Source organism: Coenobita brevimanus, chromosome 65, assembly GCF_032717465.1.
Source record: "Coenobita brevimanus isolate Jiangsu-jjx chromosome 65, ASM3271746v2, whole genome shotgun sequence".
Lineage (NCBI taxonomy): Eukaryota > Metazoa > Arthropoda > Malacostraca > Decapoda > Coenobitidae > Coenobita > Coenobita brevimanus.
In genome coordinates, this window is record NC_137018.1 from 43,768,745 (window position 1) to 43,790,021 (window position 21,277).

The 21,277-nt window shown below is 40.9% G+C and overlaps 1 protein-coding gene across 1 annotated transcript in view; it reads left to right on the forward strand.

The window, feature by feature from the left end:
• Tango6 (transport and golgi organization 6) overlaps window positions 1-21,277 on the forward strand; it is a 140,987-nt gene that overhangs the window by 101,376 nt on the left and 18,334 nt on the right. Inside the window, exons 11-13 of the mRNA XM_080276606.1 lie at window positions 3,556-3,706; window positions 8,619-8,719; window positions 21,091-21,204. Coding sequence (XP_080132732.1) covers window positions 3,556-3,706; window positions 8,619-8,719; window positions 21,091-21,204 — 366 coding nt within the window. The remainder of the gene's footprint in view (window positions 1-3,555; window positions 3,707-8,618; window positions 8,720-21,090; window positions 21,205-21,277) is intronic.

The window sequence follows — 21,277 nt, forward strand, 5'->3', positions numbered from 1 at the left end:
ACCTTACACATAGTTTTTGATGGCATGAATTCAGCTAGGCCACCATACAGAACACTCCTAGTCACACAAGACATTAGCAAAGCTTTCGATGCCATCCCCTGCCACAGCCTCACAAACAAAATATTCAACACAAACATGCACAATAACACAAGAAGGTGGCTGGCAAACTACTTAAAAGGCAGATGTTCACATGTAATATTTGCTAGTCAGTCTTCTAACATCAGAAACTTCACAAATGGTGTCCCCCAAGGATCTGTTTTGTCCCCTACACTCTTTAACCTATACTGGCACAACATACCCACACCCCACACACCACAGATACACATAGCCCTCTGTGCAGACAACATAACACTTACATGTACACACCAAAATGCAAACACAGCCACACACATCCTGCAACCTTACCTCAACACAACGTGAATGGTTTACCACAAACAGGCTCAGAATAGCCCCAGCCAAATCTACAGTGACCCTTCTCACAAACTGGACAGCAGAACACAGTCACATTCCACACCTCACCATAAACAACACTCCCCTACCCCCCCCACACACACACACATCCTTGGTATAACATACAATGCATTGGTGTCATTTAAACAACACATCACAAACATCAAAGATAAATTAACACCAAGACTCAGTGCCATGAGGTCACTTGCCCATACAGCATTTGGACACAACAAAGAAACCACCACCACAGTATACAAACAATATATACGTTCAGTGATGAATTATGCAAGCCCTGCTTGGGCTCCTAACCTCATTAAAACACACTACAACACTCTACAGATTATACAGAACAAGGCCTAATAATAATAATCACTGGCTGCACAGCTACTACGCCCACAGACCACCTACATCAAGAAATCAAAGTCCTCAAAGTCAAGGATCGTCTAGACATGAGAAGCGCCCAAATTCTCGCTGCAGCCTCCACAAACCCACAACATCCACTACACTACATGGCAGCTCATCCACGCACACCAAGGAGCATCAAAACAACACCCAGCACATGATATCATACACAAATACTGTCATCTCACCCCCCTTGCCTGCCTCGGACCAGCTTCCAGAAGCATATCCACACTCAGATCACTCACTGCTCCATTCAGTCACTTAAAGACAAGACACAGCTGCATGCACAGCCTCCCGATATCCACCCTTCTGAATCCTGTTTCCCTTGTGAGGACAGGGTCCACCTGGCCAGGCTGAGATGTGGGCATCATCCAGCCCTCTTAAGTTATCAGAAGAGGCTGGATGACTCCATTGCTGACGCCTGTCCAGGACACAACACAACATCCCATACTATTGAGCGCATTATGGAAGACTACATTGCACACATGTTGAAACAACAATCGTAGTGAATAATATGTGACCGATTTGGGTGATTTCGCTATGCTCGCTCAATGGAACAATGCTTATTTCGCCTATATTTTTGTGTGAAAACCAGTAAAATCTTGTACTACATATTATTTTGTTCCAAATTAATAAATATCTACCAGTTCTGAGTGATTTCCAATACTTACCTCAACCATAGAAAACTGGACAGCAGCCGAGCGCCTCTACAGAATACAGTACCAGATGTGCGGAGGCTTGCCTGTTTTGACCATTTGTAGGCTCAAGTAAGCACTTTATTTGTGATCTGCCATTGTTTCTCACCAAAAGTGGAGGTTTGAGCGAAAAACAAAAAAATCCAAAATCTGCCAGGATTGGGGGGGGTTCAGTGGTGGAAAATCGGCCAGGACGGGGTGGGTAAGATAAGAACGCGCGTGTGCACACACACACACACACACACACACACAATTTTTTTTTGTATCTGCAGATTTTTCATAAGTTGATCCTTTGTAAGTAGGAGTCTGACTGTAAAAACACAAGTAATGGAGAGAGGGATGGCGCTGGTAATGAATGGTGATGGACGGAATATCTCAAATTTGTTGTATTCTGATGATGCAGTGCTACTTGCAAGTACTGGACAAGAACTTGGTAGACTAGTGCAGAGTTTTGCTGATGTCTGTGAATGTCATCCCTTGAGAGTAAATGTAGAAACGAGTAAAGTGATGGTAATCAAGAGAGAAGGTGACTCCCAGTGTAATGTTACATTGAATGGAGAGAGACTGGAATTGGTGAGAGAGTTCAAATACCTGGGTACAGTGATAGAAAAGAGAAGAAAATGTGCAAAAGAAGTGGAAAGTAGAGTGACACAAGGAAGAAAAGTAGCTGGTGCTATGAGGTTCTTGATAAGAAACAGAGGCTTCAGTGTTGCAGCTACACAAGGCTTACATGAAGGAGTGTTAGTGCCCACTTTAACATACGGATGTGCGACTATGGCGTGGCATGAAAATGAAAAGTCAAGAGCGAGAGCGGTGGAGATGGGACTGCTGAAGAATGTATTTTGAAGTACAGGGTGGATAGGATACGGAATACCGTGATTTGTGAAAGACGCGAATTGAGGAAGTCTTTGGACACCAGAATTAAAAAGACCGTACTGAGATGGTGTGGTCATGCGGAGAGAATGGATAACCATAGAGTGGTGAAAAAGGCATATCTGAGTGAATTTGAAGGAGAGAGGAGGCAAAGTAGGCCAGAGAAGGTGGAAGGATATGGTGGATGAGTGTGTGAGGAAGAGAGGTATGGAAGTCGGTGAGACTAAGGTACTAACAAGAGATCGAGCTGGCTGGTTGATTGTTGTGAGTAGAAGTGTATGATCAGGGATTTGGCACCTCATTTTAACGTGACAGCTTTTGGGTTGACTCTTTTGGATACGTTTATTTGAAGCTGCAGAATGTGGTGAAAGTTTTTGGCTTATGAGATAGAGCGAGGATTCCGTGGACTTGAATGATGAGTAAATGGAAGTGTGGCCCATTGGATTGGGCAAACTTGGGCTGTCTGGACGTCGCTACTCCTCACCCTGGTGGCCTGGCGTAGGGTGAGAAAGGAGGTCCGGATGATGATGATGATGATGATTCTTTGTCTTCCCTCTTCCCTTCCTGTTTCTCCCATCTCTTCTGTCACATTTTATTATTGTTCTTTCCTTTTTAGTGCCTTTACATTGAGTGACAAGCCTAGTGGTTTCCTGTAAACCAGGAAACCATTTACAATGCTGAGTGGTAACCATAAAACCAACCCATACATGTTTCCTACATGTCAGCAAGTGAGTTGGGGGAGCATTAGTGCCTCTCTCCCTAAAGCAACTAACTCAAAGACAGATGGTCACCCTTTACGGGATGATCCCATCTGACTATAGACGGGTAGATAGATAGATTTGCGAGCCCTAGGAATGCCTTACACTACTAGGTGCTGCAATCTGACCGAACTCATAAATTTTAAATATTTTTAAAGCCTAGATGTGACATCTAAATATTAGTGCTTTAGTGAAGGAAAATTCCCAAACACTAGCATCGTACCTGGGTTTCTCAGTGGGGTTAAGTATTTACTGATAGAAAACTCTATTGAATGTTATGCTGTATAGTATTCTGATACTATGACATTCTTTTTAAATTATGAAAATATACTATTTTTCTAACCATAAAATAGACTGGTAACCAACCTATCCCACAGGTGGTTGAGACTCTAACAGCTGAGTTTAGTGTGGGTAATCGTAGTTGTGAAGACCGAGCCAAGCTGGCAGAAGTGCTGGTACGGGCAACAAGGCGCCTCGGCCCCCTCCTTCCTCAGTATCGGGACACCTTCATCAATGCCCTTCTTAATGGTTAGTCCAAATAGTTGTTTCTTTTACTTTAACCAGCTGCCTGCCAGCTATTTTTAGCCCTATGGGTCGCCCCAGTGCCGGTCATTTTTCTACCTTTTTTTGGGGGGCTAAAATGATAGATTTTGATGTGGAAACAACGAATTTCGTCATTAAAATGCTCACTGAGGCTCGGAAATGGGTTTTATTGAGTCCTGCATACTCATATACAGGTATAGCAGCTCTCATGCTCACCACATATGTGAAAACCGTTCTCAGTGTAAAATGTACTCAGATATTTATTCTGGGATGGTATAGCAATGTTCAGTACACTTTTCTGATTACTTACCGTATTTCGTGGCATGTTAGACGCTGCAGTGTGAAAGATGCACCCAGATTCTGAAAGGGAAGTTCTGAGAAAAAAAGTATGTTTTGACCAAGACTACAGAAAGGTTGCCTGATATGAGTATTTTTCACTAAAATACACACTCACCTTTCAGAACCTCTGTTCAGTACTGTATATCTGTCTTTGATTTCTTTATTTTTATGTAAAAGAAGGGTACAAAACATGAAAACAAACAACCCCTTCCTTACATGATGTTACTTCATTCCATGACACTGTCTTAACATATTAGAGTCTCTCTTCAGTACTGTATGTATGTTTGGTGTCTGTATTTTTATGTAAAAGAAGGGTACAAGACAAGAAAACAAACAAACAACCCCTTCCTTATAAAATGTTACTCCATACCACGACGCCATGTTAACACTACCGGTTTGTTTATGAAATATGAAGTGTCCGATTCCTTTAGTACAGTAGTTTGAGACGTGATGTACATTACATACGGATCAGTATTTAGAGATAAGTATTATTTTTCGTGAAGTGAACTTACAAAAACGAAACTCAATAAAACCAGTTCTTTCATTCACTTAAGAAAATACAAAGGCCATTAAGTGAAGAAATACACTACAGTATATCTCCAAAACAAATGCCTGCATGTCTTCAAATGCCTGCATGTGTACACAATTTTAGAATCAAACAACACAACCATGTTTTCAAAAATCAATTACAAGGAATGTTTACACCTTTTTATGTACCCTAAAAGTACCAGAAGCCATCCTAACATGGGGTGATCGAATTTCCATATCGCTAGGTGCTAAACTGCTAAATTGCTAAATCGCTAATAATGCTGTAATATCAGGAAATATTATTTAATGTTGCAACTGTTTTTCCCATTTTTCACTAACAGTAATATAAGACTGCTTCCTTCTATGATGCTCTTGTATCGCATGAAACAAAATATCAGTCAGAGATGCCAGCCTAACAAGGATTTCTGAATTTCCATATGAGACAGACGTCTGTTACAATGACTCAGCAAAAGTCATGCTAGCCAGCATCTCCAATATGATTCCCTTGCTAGTTAATGATTGGATAGCAAGTGATCATTATTGCCCTTCTGAAGGTTAGCAAGGGGTTCAGAAGTGATCATGTTCTGAGAGTTGGGGGAATGCTGGGTGCTAAACTGCTTATAAGCTGTAATTTCAGACTACTGTTTAATGTTGCAATTGTTTTTCCCGTTTTTCAGTAATGGTAATATAGAACTGTTTCCTTCTATTATATTCTTGTCTAGAATGAAACAAAATATCAGTAAGATGTATACCTGTGGATCATTTTATGCCTGAAGAGGATATTGGCTATCACCAACCCCCTCCCAGCACAAATGTCCACTAACACACTCCCATTCTCATCTATCTCAGCAGGCACACCCCACTTACCAACTATTCCATCCACCTTCACATTCCCAACTTTACCATTCATATCACCGATCAAAAACACTCTCTCATTCCTTCCAAACTTTTCCATGCACACTTCTACATTTGTCCAGAACTCTTCTCTCACTCTTCTAGCACGATCTTGCGTTGGCGCATACACACACACAATCGCCCACATTTGTATTCCAACTTTCAACTTTACCCACACAATCCTTGACCCAACTGATCCATACTGTCTTATGCTCTTCTTCCATCTTTTACTCACAACTATACATACTCCTTCCTTTGCCCTCTCATTCTCACCTAATCCTGCACATATACCCCATCCATACTCCCATTCTCTCACACTTTCTCCTCTCCATTTTGTTTCCGTTATTCCACATACATCCACTTTCGCACCCTCAAGCACCTGGACAATCTCTCTCTCTTTCACCTCATCATTCGCTCCCCTTACATTCCATGTTCCGATAACCATGTCCTTTGTCCGGTCTGAGGCTTATTGTTTGTTTTTTTAGTCAGTTGTTTTCCGGGGAGGGGCACTAACCCTCTGCCAACCCTTTTAGTCGCCTTTTACGACAAGCATGGATACTGGGGGAGTATTCTTGAAAACCCCCCCTACCCCCAGGGGAAACATCATTCCTTTTAATGATGAAGCTTGGTGTTACAGAAAACACACACACACACACATACAAATGCTGAAAACATTGTGTTGAATCACTGGGTGGTTTGGAAGTCTATATTTTCCATTTACTTTCATAACTGCAACCTACGTTTATTTTTCTTTGTGTTCCTATTTAACACGTTGAGAGCGATAGGCCGCATTTGGGACTTATCAGAGTCAAAAGCGATAGGCCTCAAATGAGTGCGATTTTCAGAGACTTACCAAAACCGCGCCACGAGTAGGTGGCTGAAATTTGTATGGGAAATAGGGGCAGGTGGCAACTCTTGATACCACCCACGCACTGCCCCGTATACGCTCAGAATACATGCACGCGCGTGGACACCATGAAGCGTGCACTGATTTTCCTTCCATGACGCCGCCAACCCCGCACCAGGGGCAAGGGGGAACTACACACACACACACACACACACACACACACACATGAGAGAGAGATAAACGGGATCTGCACACACACACACACACACACACACACACACACACACACACACACACACACATGAGAGAGAGATAAACGGGATCTGCACACACACACACACACACACACACACACACACACACACACACACACACACACACACATGAGAGAGAGATAAACGGGATCTGCACACACACACACACACACACACACACACACACACACACATGAGAGAGAGATAAACGGGATCTGCACACACACACACGCACACAGCAACGGAAACCCACGAGCATAGTACATTCCGTGTATATCACAATTAGGTATATTAGGTAAATACTTAAATATTTGGAATGACTTAGACAAAGAGGTGGTGCATGAGAAAAACATTCATGTGTGTAAAGGTAGACTTGATAAATGTGGATATGGAGACAGGACAACACGAGCATTGCTCAATTCCTGTATACTACAAATAGGTAAATACATACACATACACACACGAGAGAGAGAGAGAGAGAGAGAGAGAGAGAGAGATAAAGGGCATTTTTCTGAGAGAGAGAGAGAGAGAGAGAGAATAAATACGGGAATGGCAAAGGAGCATCCCTTTGAGTCAGGAGATGAGGCTTAAACATCATCCCTCTTTTCTCTCTTATTCTTCATTCCCTCCCTCCTCTGTTGGAGAGAGAGAGAGAGAGAGATAAAGGGCATTTTTCTGAGAGAGAGAGAATAAATACGGGAATGGCAAGGGAGCATCCCTGTGAGTCAGGAGATAATGCATAAACATCTTCCCTCTTTTCTCTCTTATTCTTCATTCCCTCCCTCCTCTGTATAAACATCTTCCCTCTTTTCTCTCTTATTCTTCATTCCCTCCCTCCTCTTTTGGAGAGAGAGAGAGAGATAAAGGGCATTTTTCTGAGAGAGAGAGAGAGAGAGAGAGAGAGAGAGAGAGAGAATAAATACGGGAATGGCAAAGGAGCATCCCTTTGAGTCAGGAGATAAGGCATAAATATCGTCCCACTTCTCTCTCTTATTCTCCATTCCCTCCCTCCTCTGTTGAAGAGAGAGAGAGAGAGAGAGAGAATTACGGGTAGGCCTAAATTGTATGATAACATATGCTTTGTCGGCAGTGCGTAAGGTAAAGGTAATTTATCATAGTTAGAGAGAGAGAGAGATTGGGTTGATGATACAGTAATCACATGATCCTTGCCCAAGGCCATGGTAAATATAAACTGTTTTTCCTGGATAATACTCCCTTCCTTACCTCAATCACCGTGGGTGGTGGGTTGCTTACGCCATCAGCTGTTCATCTTCTGGCCATTTTATCTCACCACCATGTGACTTTATGAGGTCATATATATATATATATATATATATATATATATATATATATATTGCCAGATGCACGCGAACATGTCGAAGACGATGATGTGTGTTTCACTGAATTCTGTAAGACTCGAAATTTCAGCCAAATCGTCTCTTGGCGCCCAGTACCTACGGAAGCATGTTCTCTCTCCACAGGTTAATGAATATACAATGCCATATACAGTTCTTATACATAATGACATCTATATAGCCATGCTAGGATTCTTAACATTAAATAAAGCAGGATGATTAAACATAGGACACACTCAGAGAGAAGCCTCGAATGGTTCATAAGGACTGTGTGTGTTCGTGCGTGTGTTGCCTCGTGATAGTTAGAGTGGGCCACTGTCCAGAAAGGTCGCTGTACTAACCTCGGGCACCGACCCAGGTGGGCTAGAGATTATGGTTTCCGAGTGTACTACAAAAAATGCCAGTTAGTAGGAAGTGTGTCACCAGGGTATGTGTTGGATATGAAATGACCAGTGAGAGATCCAACAGTTGCATGCTGATAAACAAGGGAATGAATTATCTATTTACAGTAATTTGATACTCACATCATCTGTGAATCACCTTGTCAGCAGGTTATGTTCAGGACCAGTATGCCAAAGATTAGACCAACCAAATGTATACCGGTATATGCATAAGTATGGTAATATAGAATATATATTATTAAAATATTTATGTGATTGTTCTTTTCCATTTTGTGACAGGCATGAGGGCTGATGAGGGGATTGTGCGGGCAGCAAGCCTGTCAGCTTTAGGCGATGTTTGTAAACTCCTAAGGTTCAGTATTGGCCCAGTTATCCATGAGGTAAAATACTTCAGTCTATTATTTGTTTGTTTGCCTGTATGCATGTTTGCAAGTATGCATTTTTTTCTGCTTCCATAATTATGATTCAAGCACTGTACAGCATTTGAAAGTTTATGGTCATTCATTTTGTCTGTTGCAATTTTGCTTTTAAACACACACACACACACACACACACACACACACACACACACACACACACACACACACACACACACACACACACACACACACACACACATTTACTAGGCAAGAAAACGATATTGACAATTTAATATATCACCCTCCATTCGGCAGAAGCGACCATGCAGTACTAAATTCCAACTTTCGGATTGCATATGACATAGTTAACAGCAATGAAAGTTACAAAAAGAGCCTAAACTATAAAAAGGGAAAGTATCATGAGCTCAAGAAGTACTTCTTAGAAATTGCTTGGGAAAAGGAGCTTAGAGGACAAGATTTAAATGCTATATATGAAAAACTTTGTGAACTTTATGAAATAGGAGTCCAGAAGTACATCCCACAGTACAAAGAAGCAGAAAAGAAAAAGAAATGGTTCAATACAGAATGTAAAAAATCAAAAGAAAAAAGAGATTTGTTGTGGAATAGATACAGAAGACACAATAGTGAAAGGACATATAATAATTACAAACAGGCAAGAAACGATTATATAAGAATAAGGAGGGAAGCCCAATAACAGTTTGAGGAGGATATCATAAATAAAAGTAGTGATCAACCAAAGCTATTTTACAGCCACATCAGAAGCAAAACCAAAGTAAAAGATAAAATACAATCCATTACGGACAGTGGAATCACCTATACACAAGAGAAGGATATTTGTGAAGCACTAAACAAGAATTTCCAGTCAGTTTTTACAAAGGAAAAAAATTTTGAGAGGGATTATGTGGAACATGCATGCCCACATGTACTATCAGATATACAAACATCAGAAAAGGAAATACAGGAGGAGCTAAGTAAATTAGACAAAGGAAAAGCAAATGGTCCTAATGAAATTTCATGTTGGGTGCTACATGAATGTGCAAAGGAGTTAAGTAAACCATTATTTATAATTTTCAAGAAATCCTTGAGTCAAGGTAAACTACCTGATATTTGGAAGAAAGCAAACATTTTTCCCTTATTCAAGAAAGGGAATAGACAAAATCCACTTAACTACCGACCAGTATCACTAACCAGTGTTGTAAGCAAGGTATTAGAAAAGCTTATAAGAAAAGCTTGGGTAAATCATCTAGAAGAACACAATATGATAACAGAAAGACAGTTTGGTTTCAGAAAAGGAAAATCATGATCTGTTGAGCTACTATGACAGAGTAACAGACACATTAGAGAAGGATGGGTGGACAGTATCTATTTAGATTTCAAGAAAGCATTTGACACAGTACCACACCAAAGACTTTTATGGAAACTGTACCATCAAGGAGGAATTCAAGGCAAACTGTCTTGTTGGATGCAAGATTTTCTCATGAAAAGAGAAATGAGAACAGTACTAAGGGGAAATTACTCATCATGGAAAGAAGTGACTAGTGGAGTACCACAGGGCTCAGTGCTGGCACCAATTTTGTTTTTAGTGTATATAAATGATATAGACAGTAACACTGGAAATAAAAGCTATCTAAATATGTTTGCAGATGATGCAAAAATACAAAGGAGAATTACTAACACAGACTCTTGTAAAGAGCTACAAGAAGAATTAAATAAACTTCATGAATGGAGTAATACATGGCAAATGGAATTCAATGTGGACAAGTGTCATGTAATCAAGTTTGGTAAAAGTGGAAAAAGACCTGATTGGGATTATACATTAGGAAATAAAACCCTACACACATCAGAAAGAGAGAAGGACCTAGGTGTGATTATCAGTAACAGACTATCTCCGGCTGACCACATTAGTGAGAAGGTACGGAACATGTATACACTGCTTGCCAATATGAGAATAACGTTCACATACATAAATGAAGACATGCTAAGAAAGATAATAACATCATTCATCAGGCCAGCCCTGGAGTATGCATCAGTAGTCTGGAGTCCTCATCTCAAAAAACACATAGACAAGATTGAAAAAGGTCAAAGGGCCGCTACAAGATGGGTACCAAGCTTAAGGAATCTAAGCTACGAAGAAAGACTAAATAAACTGAAGCTATCAACACTACAGGAGAGAAGGAAAAGAGGTGACATGATTATGCTATATAAATGCATATCAGGGAAGGAGAAAATAGGCATAAATGATTACTTAACCTATGGGGAAGCATCAGCTAGAGGACACGGCAAAAAACTGCATAAGAAGAGAGGTGATAAAGATTTAAGGAAATGTAGTTTCCCAAATAGAGCAATTGATCAGTGGAATGCACTACCGAATGAAATAGTGTGTGCCAAAACAATTCACAAATTTAAGGATGTGTACGATAAATATGGTTAAAGACATGGGACAGTATGAACTTGACTCATTCCTGTAAAGATACAATTAGGTAAGAAACACACACACACACACACACACACACACACACGTAGAAGAAGAACAGAAAGAAGTGGTCAGCTTAAGAGAAATCATCCAGGAAGAAAGAGAAATGAACAAGGTAAAATTGGAAGAAAATGTAGTGAAAATACTGAAGAAAAAAGAGAAAATAGTGAGAGAAACTGTAAAAAGGAACAGATGCGTGGTAATATTTGGAAACAGGGAGGAGGAAGAAAAGGTTAGATCTGTGAGACTCGAGAAAGACACGAACCTGGTAAGAGGAATATTAGGCAAGATTGATCCTGAAGGAGACAAGTGGGTAAAAGAAATTGAAGAAGTAAGGAGAATAGGGCCTTATAAGAAAGGGGAAACAAGACCAATGAGAGTCAAGTTGTCAGCAGAAAGTGTAGTAGATGATATACTCAGAGTGACCTGGAAATTAAGCAAAGAGGCAGGAATGGAAAATGTTATAATAAGAAAAGATTTGAATGAAGAAGAAGAGAAGTTTCAAAATCATTGAAGGAAGAAGTAAAGGATAAAAATGATAAGAGGACAGAGGAAGAATGTAATACTTTTTTTTGGAGAGTAATGGATATGAAAGTAAGGAAGTGGTATTTAAGGAAATAGAAGTGAAGGAAACTAAGGGGGGATGGCTGTGAAAGATCAGAAGTTGAGGAAGTGGTACCGATGGAGAGTAGGAGAGAAGAGGGTAAAAAAAACATCAAAAATAATTTGAAGGTAATATATACTAATGTTGATGGTTTAATATCGGTAAGGCTCAAAATTAACGATTTCTTGAGAGAACATGAACCTGATGTCATGTGCTTTGTAGAGACCAAATTAAGAGAAGATATTGATGTTCATTTGGGAGATGGTAAATACAAACTGTGGAGAAAAGACAGAAAAGAAAAAACAGGAGGAGTGATGATAACAGTGAAGAACAACATAAATGTAGATACCGTGGAAATGGGAGAAGGCAGGGCTGAAGTGATATTATATGAAATTAGAAACTGGAGAGAATGTTTAGAGAGATATGGTGGTAGTGTATGTTCCCCCTAAGACGAGAGCATGGAAGGATGACAAATACCAGATGTTGTCAGATGTGGCTAGCTATTTGCAAAAAATAATTGAGAAAAGTAATAATATAATTTTGGTGGGTGACTTTAACTGCAAAGAGGTGAACTGGGAGGAATGGTACTCGGAAGGCGGCGAGGATTCGTGGGGCACTATGTTATTAAATATAATAATGAATAATGTGATGACGCAATGGGTCAAAGAAGAGACACGGTTTCGAGGCGAGGACACACCAGCAAGGTTAGATTTACTGTTTACCAAAGAACCCGATGTAATAGAATCATTGAAATATCTCTGTCCTTTAGGAAAAAGTGATCATGTGGTCATTGAGTTCCAAATGATAATAGGGAACGTCGAGCCAAGAGACGAGCTTCATAGACAGGGAAGATACAACTTTGGGAAAGCAAATTTTACAGGATTGAGAAACTTTTTTGAAAATGCGGATTGGCGAAAATTCAGAGAAACAAGAGAGATACAGAGGAAGTGGGATATCATTCTAGGCCTCTATAACTTGGGATTGGAAAAATTTGTACCAAGAGTAAGAGGGAAAGAAAACAGGAAAAAGGAGTGGTTTAATAGGTGTATGATAGCAAAAAAAGAGAGAGATAAGGCATGGAACAATTGGAGAAAGAGAGGTAACAACAGAACAAAGGAAGAATATAAAAGAATTAGAAATGAATCCACAAGAATACATAGAGAAGAAGAAAGGAATTTTGAAAAAGGTATAATAGACAAATGCAAGGATGAACCCAAACTGTTTTATAGAATTGTTAATGGCAAACTGAAACAAAAGGAAGGAATCACCAAACTGCAAGTAAAAGGAGAGGTCTATAAAGATGCAGCAATGCAAGCTGAAATAATGAACAAATGTTTCCAATTGGTTTTCACTAATGAAAAAGAGTTTGTGGAAGGGGAGGGAGTGGCTCAATCGGTAGAGAGGTGGCTTGCGGTCCTACCGGACCCAGGTTCAAATCCCCGCTGGTGCAGGGAACAGTTTAAGGATTTGAATTTCATTACAGCAGAGTTTACCGATCTACCAGAAGACCCGCCGACATGTCGTAAAAATACCCCCACTAATACCAATACACCAGTCCTGTATGAGAGCCCTAGCATGTATTCAATATGGACGGTGGGTGTTAGCGCCGAAATGGTGACATGTAGAGGTGTACGACATGTAGGAGGACTACTGGGCCTTGGGAGCAAGCTGTGAAGCCTATGCCCAGAGTCGAGCACATAAAGAAAAAAAAAAAAGATTAGAAATATACTGGTGATAAAAGATATAAAAGTGGAGGTACAGGAAGTGTATAAATTACTGGAAACTCAAGATGTAAGGAAAGCCCCAGGACCTGATGGAATTTCTAATTGGGTACTGAAGGAATGCAGAGAACAACTGGCAGATAAAATTCACTGTTTAATCCTGTGTTCTCTGGAAGAGGGGAAAGTGCCACAAGAATGGAAGAGGGCAAATGTGGTACCAATTTATAAGGGAGGAAACAGGGAAGAACCTCTGAATTATAGACCAGTGTCTCTAACCAGCATTGTCGCAAAATTGTGCGAGAGAATCCTGAAAGACAGATGGATAAAATATCTAGAGGAGATGAATATTTTGGCTGAATGTCAGTTTGGGTTCAGAAGTGGAAGGTCATGTGTTTCTAACTTGTTGAGCTTTTACTCTAGAGCAATTGACGTGGTACAGGAGAGAGATGGTTGGGTGGATTGTGTGTACTTAGAGAAGGCCTTTGACAAGGTACCTCATAAGAGACTAATGTGGAAACTTGAATGTATAGGAGGACTGAAGGGGAAACTTCTGGAATGGATGAGAGACTTTTTGAGAGACAGATAAATGAGGACAGTAATAAAGGATAGGATGTCTGGATGGAGGGAAGTAACAAGTGGAGTCCCTCAAGGCTCGGTGTTGGTGCCAGTAATGTTCCTGATTTACGTAAATGATATGGTAGATGGAGTGAACAGTTATGCAAGTCTGTTTGCTGATGATGTAAAGATCTTGAGGAAGGTAGAGGTTGAGGAGGATTGTGAAATGCTGCAGGAGGATTTGGATAGGATACACGATTGGAGCCGGACGTGGGAAATGAAATGAAATGAAATTTAATGTAAAGAAATGTAAAATATTGGAAATGGGTAAAAGTACCAGGAGGCCATCACTGAATTATTTGTTGGGTAATGAATTAATCACAAAAATGAGAGAAGAGAAAGATTTGGGAGTGCTGGTCCAAGATAGTTTGTCACCAGAAAAGCACATTAACAAGATAGTTGGAGAGACTTATAAACTCTTGACTAACATCAGAGTAGCATTTCATTATATGGATGAGGAGATGATGAAAAAATTGATAGTGGCCATGATCTGCCCCAGGTTAGAATATGCAGCGGTAGTGTGGTCCCCACACAAAAAGAAGATATAAACAAGATTGAGAAAATACAAAGAACAGCAACCAAGATGGTCCCCAGTCTGGCAGACCTGTCATCCAGAGAGAGGCTGGAAAAGCTGGATTTGCCTTCCTTAGAGGAAAGGAGAAAGAGGGGAGACATGATTGCAGTGTTCAGGACCATGGTGGGAGTAGATAAAATTGACAAAAAAGATATGTTTGTATGGGATAAGAGAGCAACAAGAGGACACGGATTGAAATTGAAAAAGTGAAGCTGCTTGAAGGATATCAAGAAATATAGCTTTCCTTACAGAAGTATAGACTTATGGAATAGCCTGGACAAAGAGATCGTCCAGTCTAGAAACTTAAATTATTTGAGTTTAAAGCTAAATTTGACTTAGTGAGAAACAGCGACGGAAACCCACGAACATAGCACATTCTGTATATATCACAATTAGGTATATTAGATAAATACATAAATATTTGGAACGACTTAGACAAAGAGGTGGTGCATGAGAAAAACATTCATGTGTGTAAAGGTAGACTTGACAAATGTGGATTTGGAGACAGGACAACACGAGCATTGCTCAATTCCTGTATACTACAAATAGGTAAATACACACACACACACACACACAGTTGAGGCGTCAGAGAGACAACACGCATATCACCTCGTTCTGCACTGGCCACCTTTGGCCACAACTGGCCATACCTAAATACCTGTAGTATCTTTTTATGAGTCAAGGTCTGAACTAAGTTAAACTAAATAGTGTTCTAATATTGTAGAGCAAGTTCAAGCAAAAGTGTTGTCCAATTAACTAACAGAAAACAGCCAATTTGTACAGGAATCCGATGATCAAGCTTCAAGCTGTTTCGTCTACCATAGCACGGTGAGTAAGGAGAAGCATACTTGTAAGTAGAATTTTTTTCTCAGTTATAGCACAAGATGACCATCATATTTAGTAAAGAGAATATGAAATGAGTTAAGAAAAGGGATAAAGGTAGAAAACAGGATGATGATTTCTACCAGGAACTGGTTAAATGGAAACATACAAGAAACTGGTAGAAAGGGTGTATAAATTGGAAAAGGCATTTCAGAGTGAATTGGATGAAATTAAGAAGCAGTTGCGCATGCAGAAGGAGGAAAATGAAAAATTAGTAAAGGAATTAAACAAGAAAGACACAGATGAGCTGTCAGTTGAGGTGGGTTCACTTAGAAGAAAGATTAGTGAAATGGCAAGTATAGTTGTCAACCATGTGAGTATTATGGAGGAGTTCAGAAATGATACAGACAATTAGGCAAGCAAGCAGTCTGATATCACAAAGCAGTGGTATTGAAAAGAAGATAACCCAGGAGAATAAAATGAAGCAAAGTTACAAAGATGATGTGGAAACTATGTATGCTGAAATGGTGAAAGTAATGAAAGACTTAGAAACAAGAGTTGAAGAAAAAAGCATTAGAAAGGAAGTGAAAAAATAATCTAAACAACCCAAAATTGGTCAAAGATTCAGCAAATATCAACTAATCTATAGTAATCAGTGGTATAGATGAGGAAGAAATAAAAAACAAAATTTCGAGACAAAAAGGAGATGGCAAATATAACGAGCTTATTGAAGGAAGTATCAGAGGAAATCTGTATTAAAGACATCGAGGAACACCAAAGCCTAGGGCAATAAGAGAGAAATAAGTCAAGACCTCTGAAACTAACCTTCCAGACTGTGAACACTATGGAGGAAATACTAAAAAATGCAAACAAACTCATGGAAAAAGAGGAATTGAAAAAAGTATGGATAAAAAGATGCCTAACTCAAGAGGAGTTGGGAATACACGAGCGGTTGTTATTGTTGAGTAGTTTGTAAGTAGATAATCTTCGTTCCCATTTGTCATGCAATGACAGAAGAGGTAAAGAATAGTATGAGACTATTTTTATTTGTCTTGGAAATATTAACAAAGTCTCTCACACACGAGTGAAGTATAAGTAGAGTCCTGCCTGCTACCTCCCAGTCTCACTCTCTGTCTGTCTGTCTGTCTCTCTCTCTCTCTCTCTCTCTCTTCCCTCTTGCCCATGTTGCGAGGCTCGTTCCCCCTACTACCTACTGGCTCTATGGCCTGTCTCCTTCTGAGCTCTGCTTCCTAAATTCTGGTAAAGCAGGGGTCATGTCACGTGTGTTACTCTGTGGTTGGAAAGTTCCAGAAACCTGTGTGTGAGTGTGTGTGTGTATGGTCACTAGGCTTTGTTCGTATGCTATCTCGCTGACACACTACCTATATCATCCCCTGACTTGCTACTTCCTGTGTATGGTCAACATTTCCTCGGTTAACTTGCAAGATCATTTCCCTTTCCCAGGCTTGCTGGAGCTCTGTATATCTATTTATTTATCTATCTATCTATTATGATTTGTAATTATAATATGGACTCATAACAGAGTTACATGGAGAGACAGACTAACAAATGAGGAAGGGAAGGAGCATTGTGGTGTGGATGTGATTGAAAGCATCAGGAGATATACATTGAGGTGGTTTGGCCTTGTGGAGAGTGAGAGACTAATGAGTGTATGTGAGTGAGGTGGAGGAGGGGAGGAGAGGGAGGGGGAGGCTAAGGATGAGATGGAGGGATGGAATAGAGTGGCATATGAGAGACGGGGGATGAGCTGGGGGGAAGGCAATGAAATGGCGGGGGCAGGGGTGACATGGAGGTGATTTGTTTGTGACCACCCCTTACTGATTGCAGCGTCTGGCAGTAGGTAGATAGATCGATGTAGAGAAGGAAATTGCTTATAACACTCATCACAGAATCATAAAACAAATGTATTTGTATCTCAAAAAGTAAAGTAACAAAAAGATTTAGCAAAATAACTATTCATTTTGCATCAGAAGTAGACTCCTTTGAGGGGTAGATTGTAGCACCAGTCGAGCAGGGGGGTACTCCCAAGGTAGGTGGAAAGCTGATGACAGGGAGAGCTGGAGCTCCCATTTCATCAGCCTTAAGGACTAGTTCCTGACCATCCCCCTTTGCTGAACTTTTTCAGTGTCTCAGTAACACAGAGAGTAGGCCAGCACGCTCTATAATACATGTTTCTCTAATTGTCAGCACCAAACTACATGCACAGTACACACCACACTTTCTTTTCAAAATTGCAAAATTAAAAATGGTGCATGTTACTGTTGCCTTGGAGTCCCCAGGGTGGGGGGGGGGGAGACAATAAATGCCCCTACCATCCGCCCCTTTCCTGGTAATGACTCTAAGAGCTGCTTGGAACCACTGTCTGACTTCTTCTTCATTTCTGCAACATTCGTGGCCATTCCTCAGACTTTCTCTCTGTTAAACATCACCTCTCCTCCTTTAAACCTCACCTTCTCTTCCTTACCGAAACTCAGCTGTCTGAGGCAGTTGATAGCAAACCCTTTTCTGTAGCCTCCTACTTTCTCTGCACTCATTTCAAAGCCAAAGGTGGATGATGCGTATATGTACACAATGACTTATCTTGCTTTCATGTTCCTGAACTCGATTCTTCTGAATTCTCTACTCTCTGGCTTCGGCTCTCCTGTCATTCTCTGACTAAATATATCTGTGCTGTTTACTTATCTCCTAAGTCTACTGACTAGAAAAAATTCTTTGACTATCTTACTTCTGTGATGGAACACATTCTATCCATTTCTCCTTTCTCTGAAATCTCCATTCTAGGAGATTCCAATGTTCACTGCCACCTTTGGCTCTCCTCTCCTTTCACTGATCCACCTGGTGAACAAGCCTTCATTTTTTCTGTCCTTAATGACCTAGGGCAGCTTGTACAGCACCCTACCCATATCCCTGACCGCCTTGGAGAGAGCTCCCACATACTTGACCTCTTCCTTACAACTAATCCTTCTGCTTACATTGTTAATCTTTCTTCTCCGTTGGACTCCTCTGATCACAACCTTATTACCTTAACCTGTCCTATTGCTCCAGTATAAGCCTGCGGACCCTCCAAGACACGTCGACTGTGGCACTTTGGAGCTGCAGAATGGGAGGCCCTCAGGCAGTACTTCTTTGATTTTCCCTGGAATGATAATTGCTTCCATGGCTGAGAGCCATCTGAGTGTGCCTTGCACATTACAGAGGTTATTCTGTCGGGCATGGAGGCGTACATTCCTTTCTCATATCCTTTGACTAATGCAAGAAAGCCTTGGTTTAATCATGCTTGTTCTAATGCTGTCTGCAACAAGGAGAGGGCCTACAAAAGGTACCAGAGCCAACCCACCCCTGAATCACATCTTTTTTATGTTTCTGCCTGGAATCGTGCAAAGTCTGTTCTTCGCTCTGCCAAGAATAATTTCATCCGTACCAAATGCTCTCAACTCTCCAACTCGAATTCTTTCCACTCCTTCTGGCACCTTGCCAAAACCTTTCTAACAACTTTACCTTATCCTTCCCTCCTCTTTTCTACTCTGATGGCTCTGTAGCTATTTCTTCTACTGATAAAGCAGATCTCTTTGCTCAGACTTTCTCCTCCAATTCGACCTTAGACGATTCCGGTGCTGTTCCTCCATCACTTCCTCCCTCTGACTTCCTCATGGCTGGCATTAAAATTTCTTCAGCTGATGTATTTTCTGCGATCACCGGCCTCAATACTAACAAGGCATATGGGCCTGATGGAATCCCTCCTGTTGTCCTCAAGAACTGTGCTTCTGTGCTTACACCCTGCCTAGGGAAACTCTTTCACCTTTGTCATTCAGCTTGTACCTTTCCTTCTTGCTGGAAGTTTGCTCTCATTCAGCCAGTCCCAAAGAAGGGTGACCATTCCCAACCCTCTATCATCATAACATTCTGTGTCTCAAAAGTTTTTGAGTATATTCTTAACAAAAAAATTTTAAAGAGTCTTTCCTATTGCAACCTCCCTTCTGATCGTCAGTATGGGTTCCATCAGGGACGCTCCACTGGCAATCTTCTTGTCTACCTTTCTGACTTCTGGTCATCCTCCTTTCGGGACTTTGGCAAAAGCTTTGGAATCACTCTTGACATCTCAAAGGCTTTTGATTGAGTCTGGCATAAATCTTTAATTTCCAAACTGCCCTCCTACGGTTTCTACCCTTCTGTCTGTGCTGTCATCTACAGCTTCCTTTCTGGTCGTTCTATAGCCGCTGTTGTAGACGGCCATCATTCTTCTCCTAGATCTATCAACGGTGGTGTTCTGCAGGGCTCTGTCATATCACCAACTCTCTTCCTTTTATTCATCAGTGATCTAAGCTGTACATCTAACCCTATCCACTCGTACGCTGATGATTCCACCCTTCACCTTTCCATTTGGTTCCTGCAACGTCCATCCCAGCAGTTACTTCAACAAACAAGGGATGAGGCTATGCCACACTTAATGTCTGACTTAGTTCGTATCTCTGACTGGGGTAAAAATAGTCTTGTTGTTTTTAATGCATCAAAGACTCAGTTTTTACATCTATCAACCTGACAGAGTCTTCTGCAGGAGTACCCACTAATGTTTAATAATATCCAGCTCAAGCCTGCATCATCCTTGAACATGCTTGGGGTTTCATTCACTCGGGATTTATCTTGGAAAGATCATATTACATCTCTTGTAAAATCAGCTTCCAAGAGATTAGGTGTGCTAAGCTGACTCCATACCTTCTTTGCCCCTGCACAGTTGTTGACTTTGTACGTGGGTTTTATTCGCCCCTGTGTAGAGTACAACTCTCATGTGTGGGGAGGCTCCCCACATACAGCTCTTCTCAATAGGGTGGAGTCAAAGGCTTTTCGTCTCATTAACTCTCCTCCTCTTACTGGCTCCCTTCAACCTTTGTCTCTTCACCACACTGTTGCCTCTTTATCTCTTTTCTATCGCAACTTCCTTGGTCACAGCTTCTCTGAACTGTCTGCTTTCATCCCTCCATCTCCACAACGGGCTCGTAGCACCCGTCCAGCGCAAACTTTCATCCCTTTTCTGTCCAACTCTGTAACGCAAGAGTTAACCGTTACTCCCAGTCTTTCATTTATGCAACGGGTCAGCTCTGGAACTGTCTCTCTCTGCCTAAATTTCCTTCTTCCTATGATCTCCAGTCTTTCAGACACAGTGTGTCCAGGCATCTTGAAATGATCAGATTTTGAATTTGGCTCCTTTTGTATTGTTTTTGTTTTTTTTCTTGGAAGGAATGGTTTGCAGGCTCCTGGCCTTTTGTTTACACCATGAGCAGGAAGTACAACTATTCAGGAGTATTGGGGAAAAAGAAGTATGGAGGTTGAAGCAAAACTCTAATTGGGAGAATAAGTAGTTATACACTTTAGGCACATGGCTGTACAGGAGGGTCTGGCTGTGTGAGGTCATGCAGGGCAAGAGAAGGTGTCAGATGTGGCAAATGCTCCTTCAGTGGAATGCAACTTGTGTCTTTTGGTCATGAGAGGGTTAAAGTATTACATTTATATGTTATGTAAATTAGCAATTTTTTATTTTTACAGATCTTTTGTGTGCTGTATGATGCGGTGAGAAATGATGAAGCACCTGAAGTGCGAAGGGCTGCTGTCCTGGTGGTGACACTCCTCTTACAGGGACTTGGTCAGGATGCACTTGCTGTAAGTACAATCACTCGATTATCCAGACGTTCTATATCTAACATGCTCCATATCCAAACGTTAGACCTTGGCT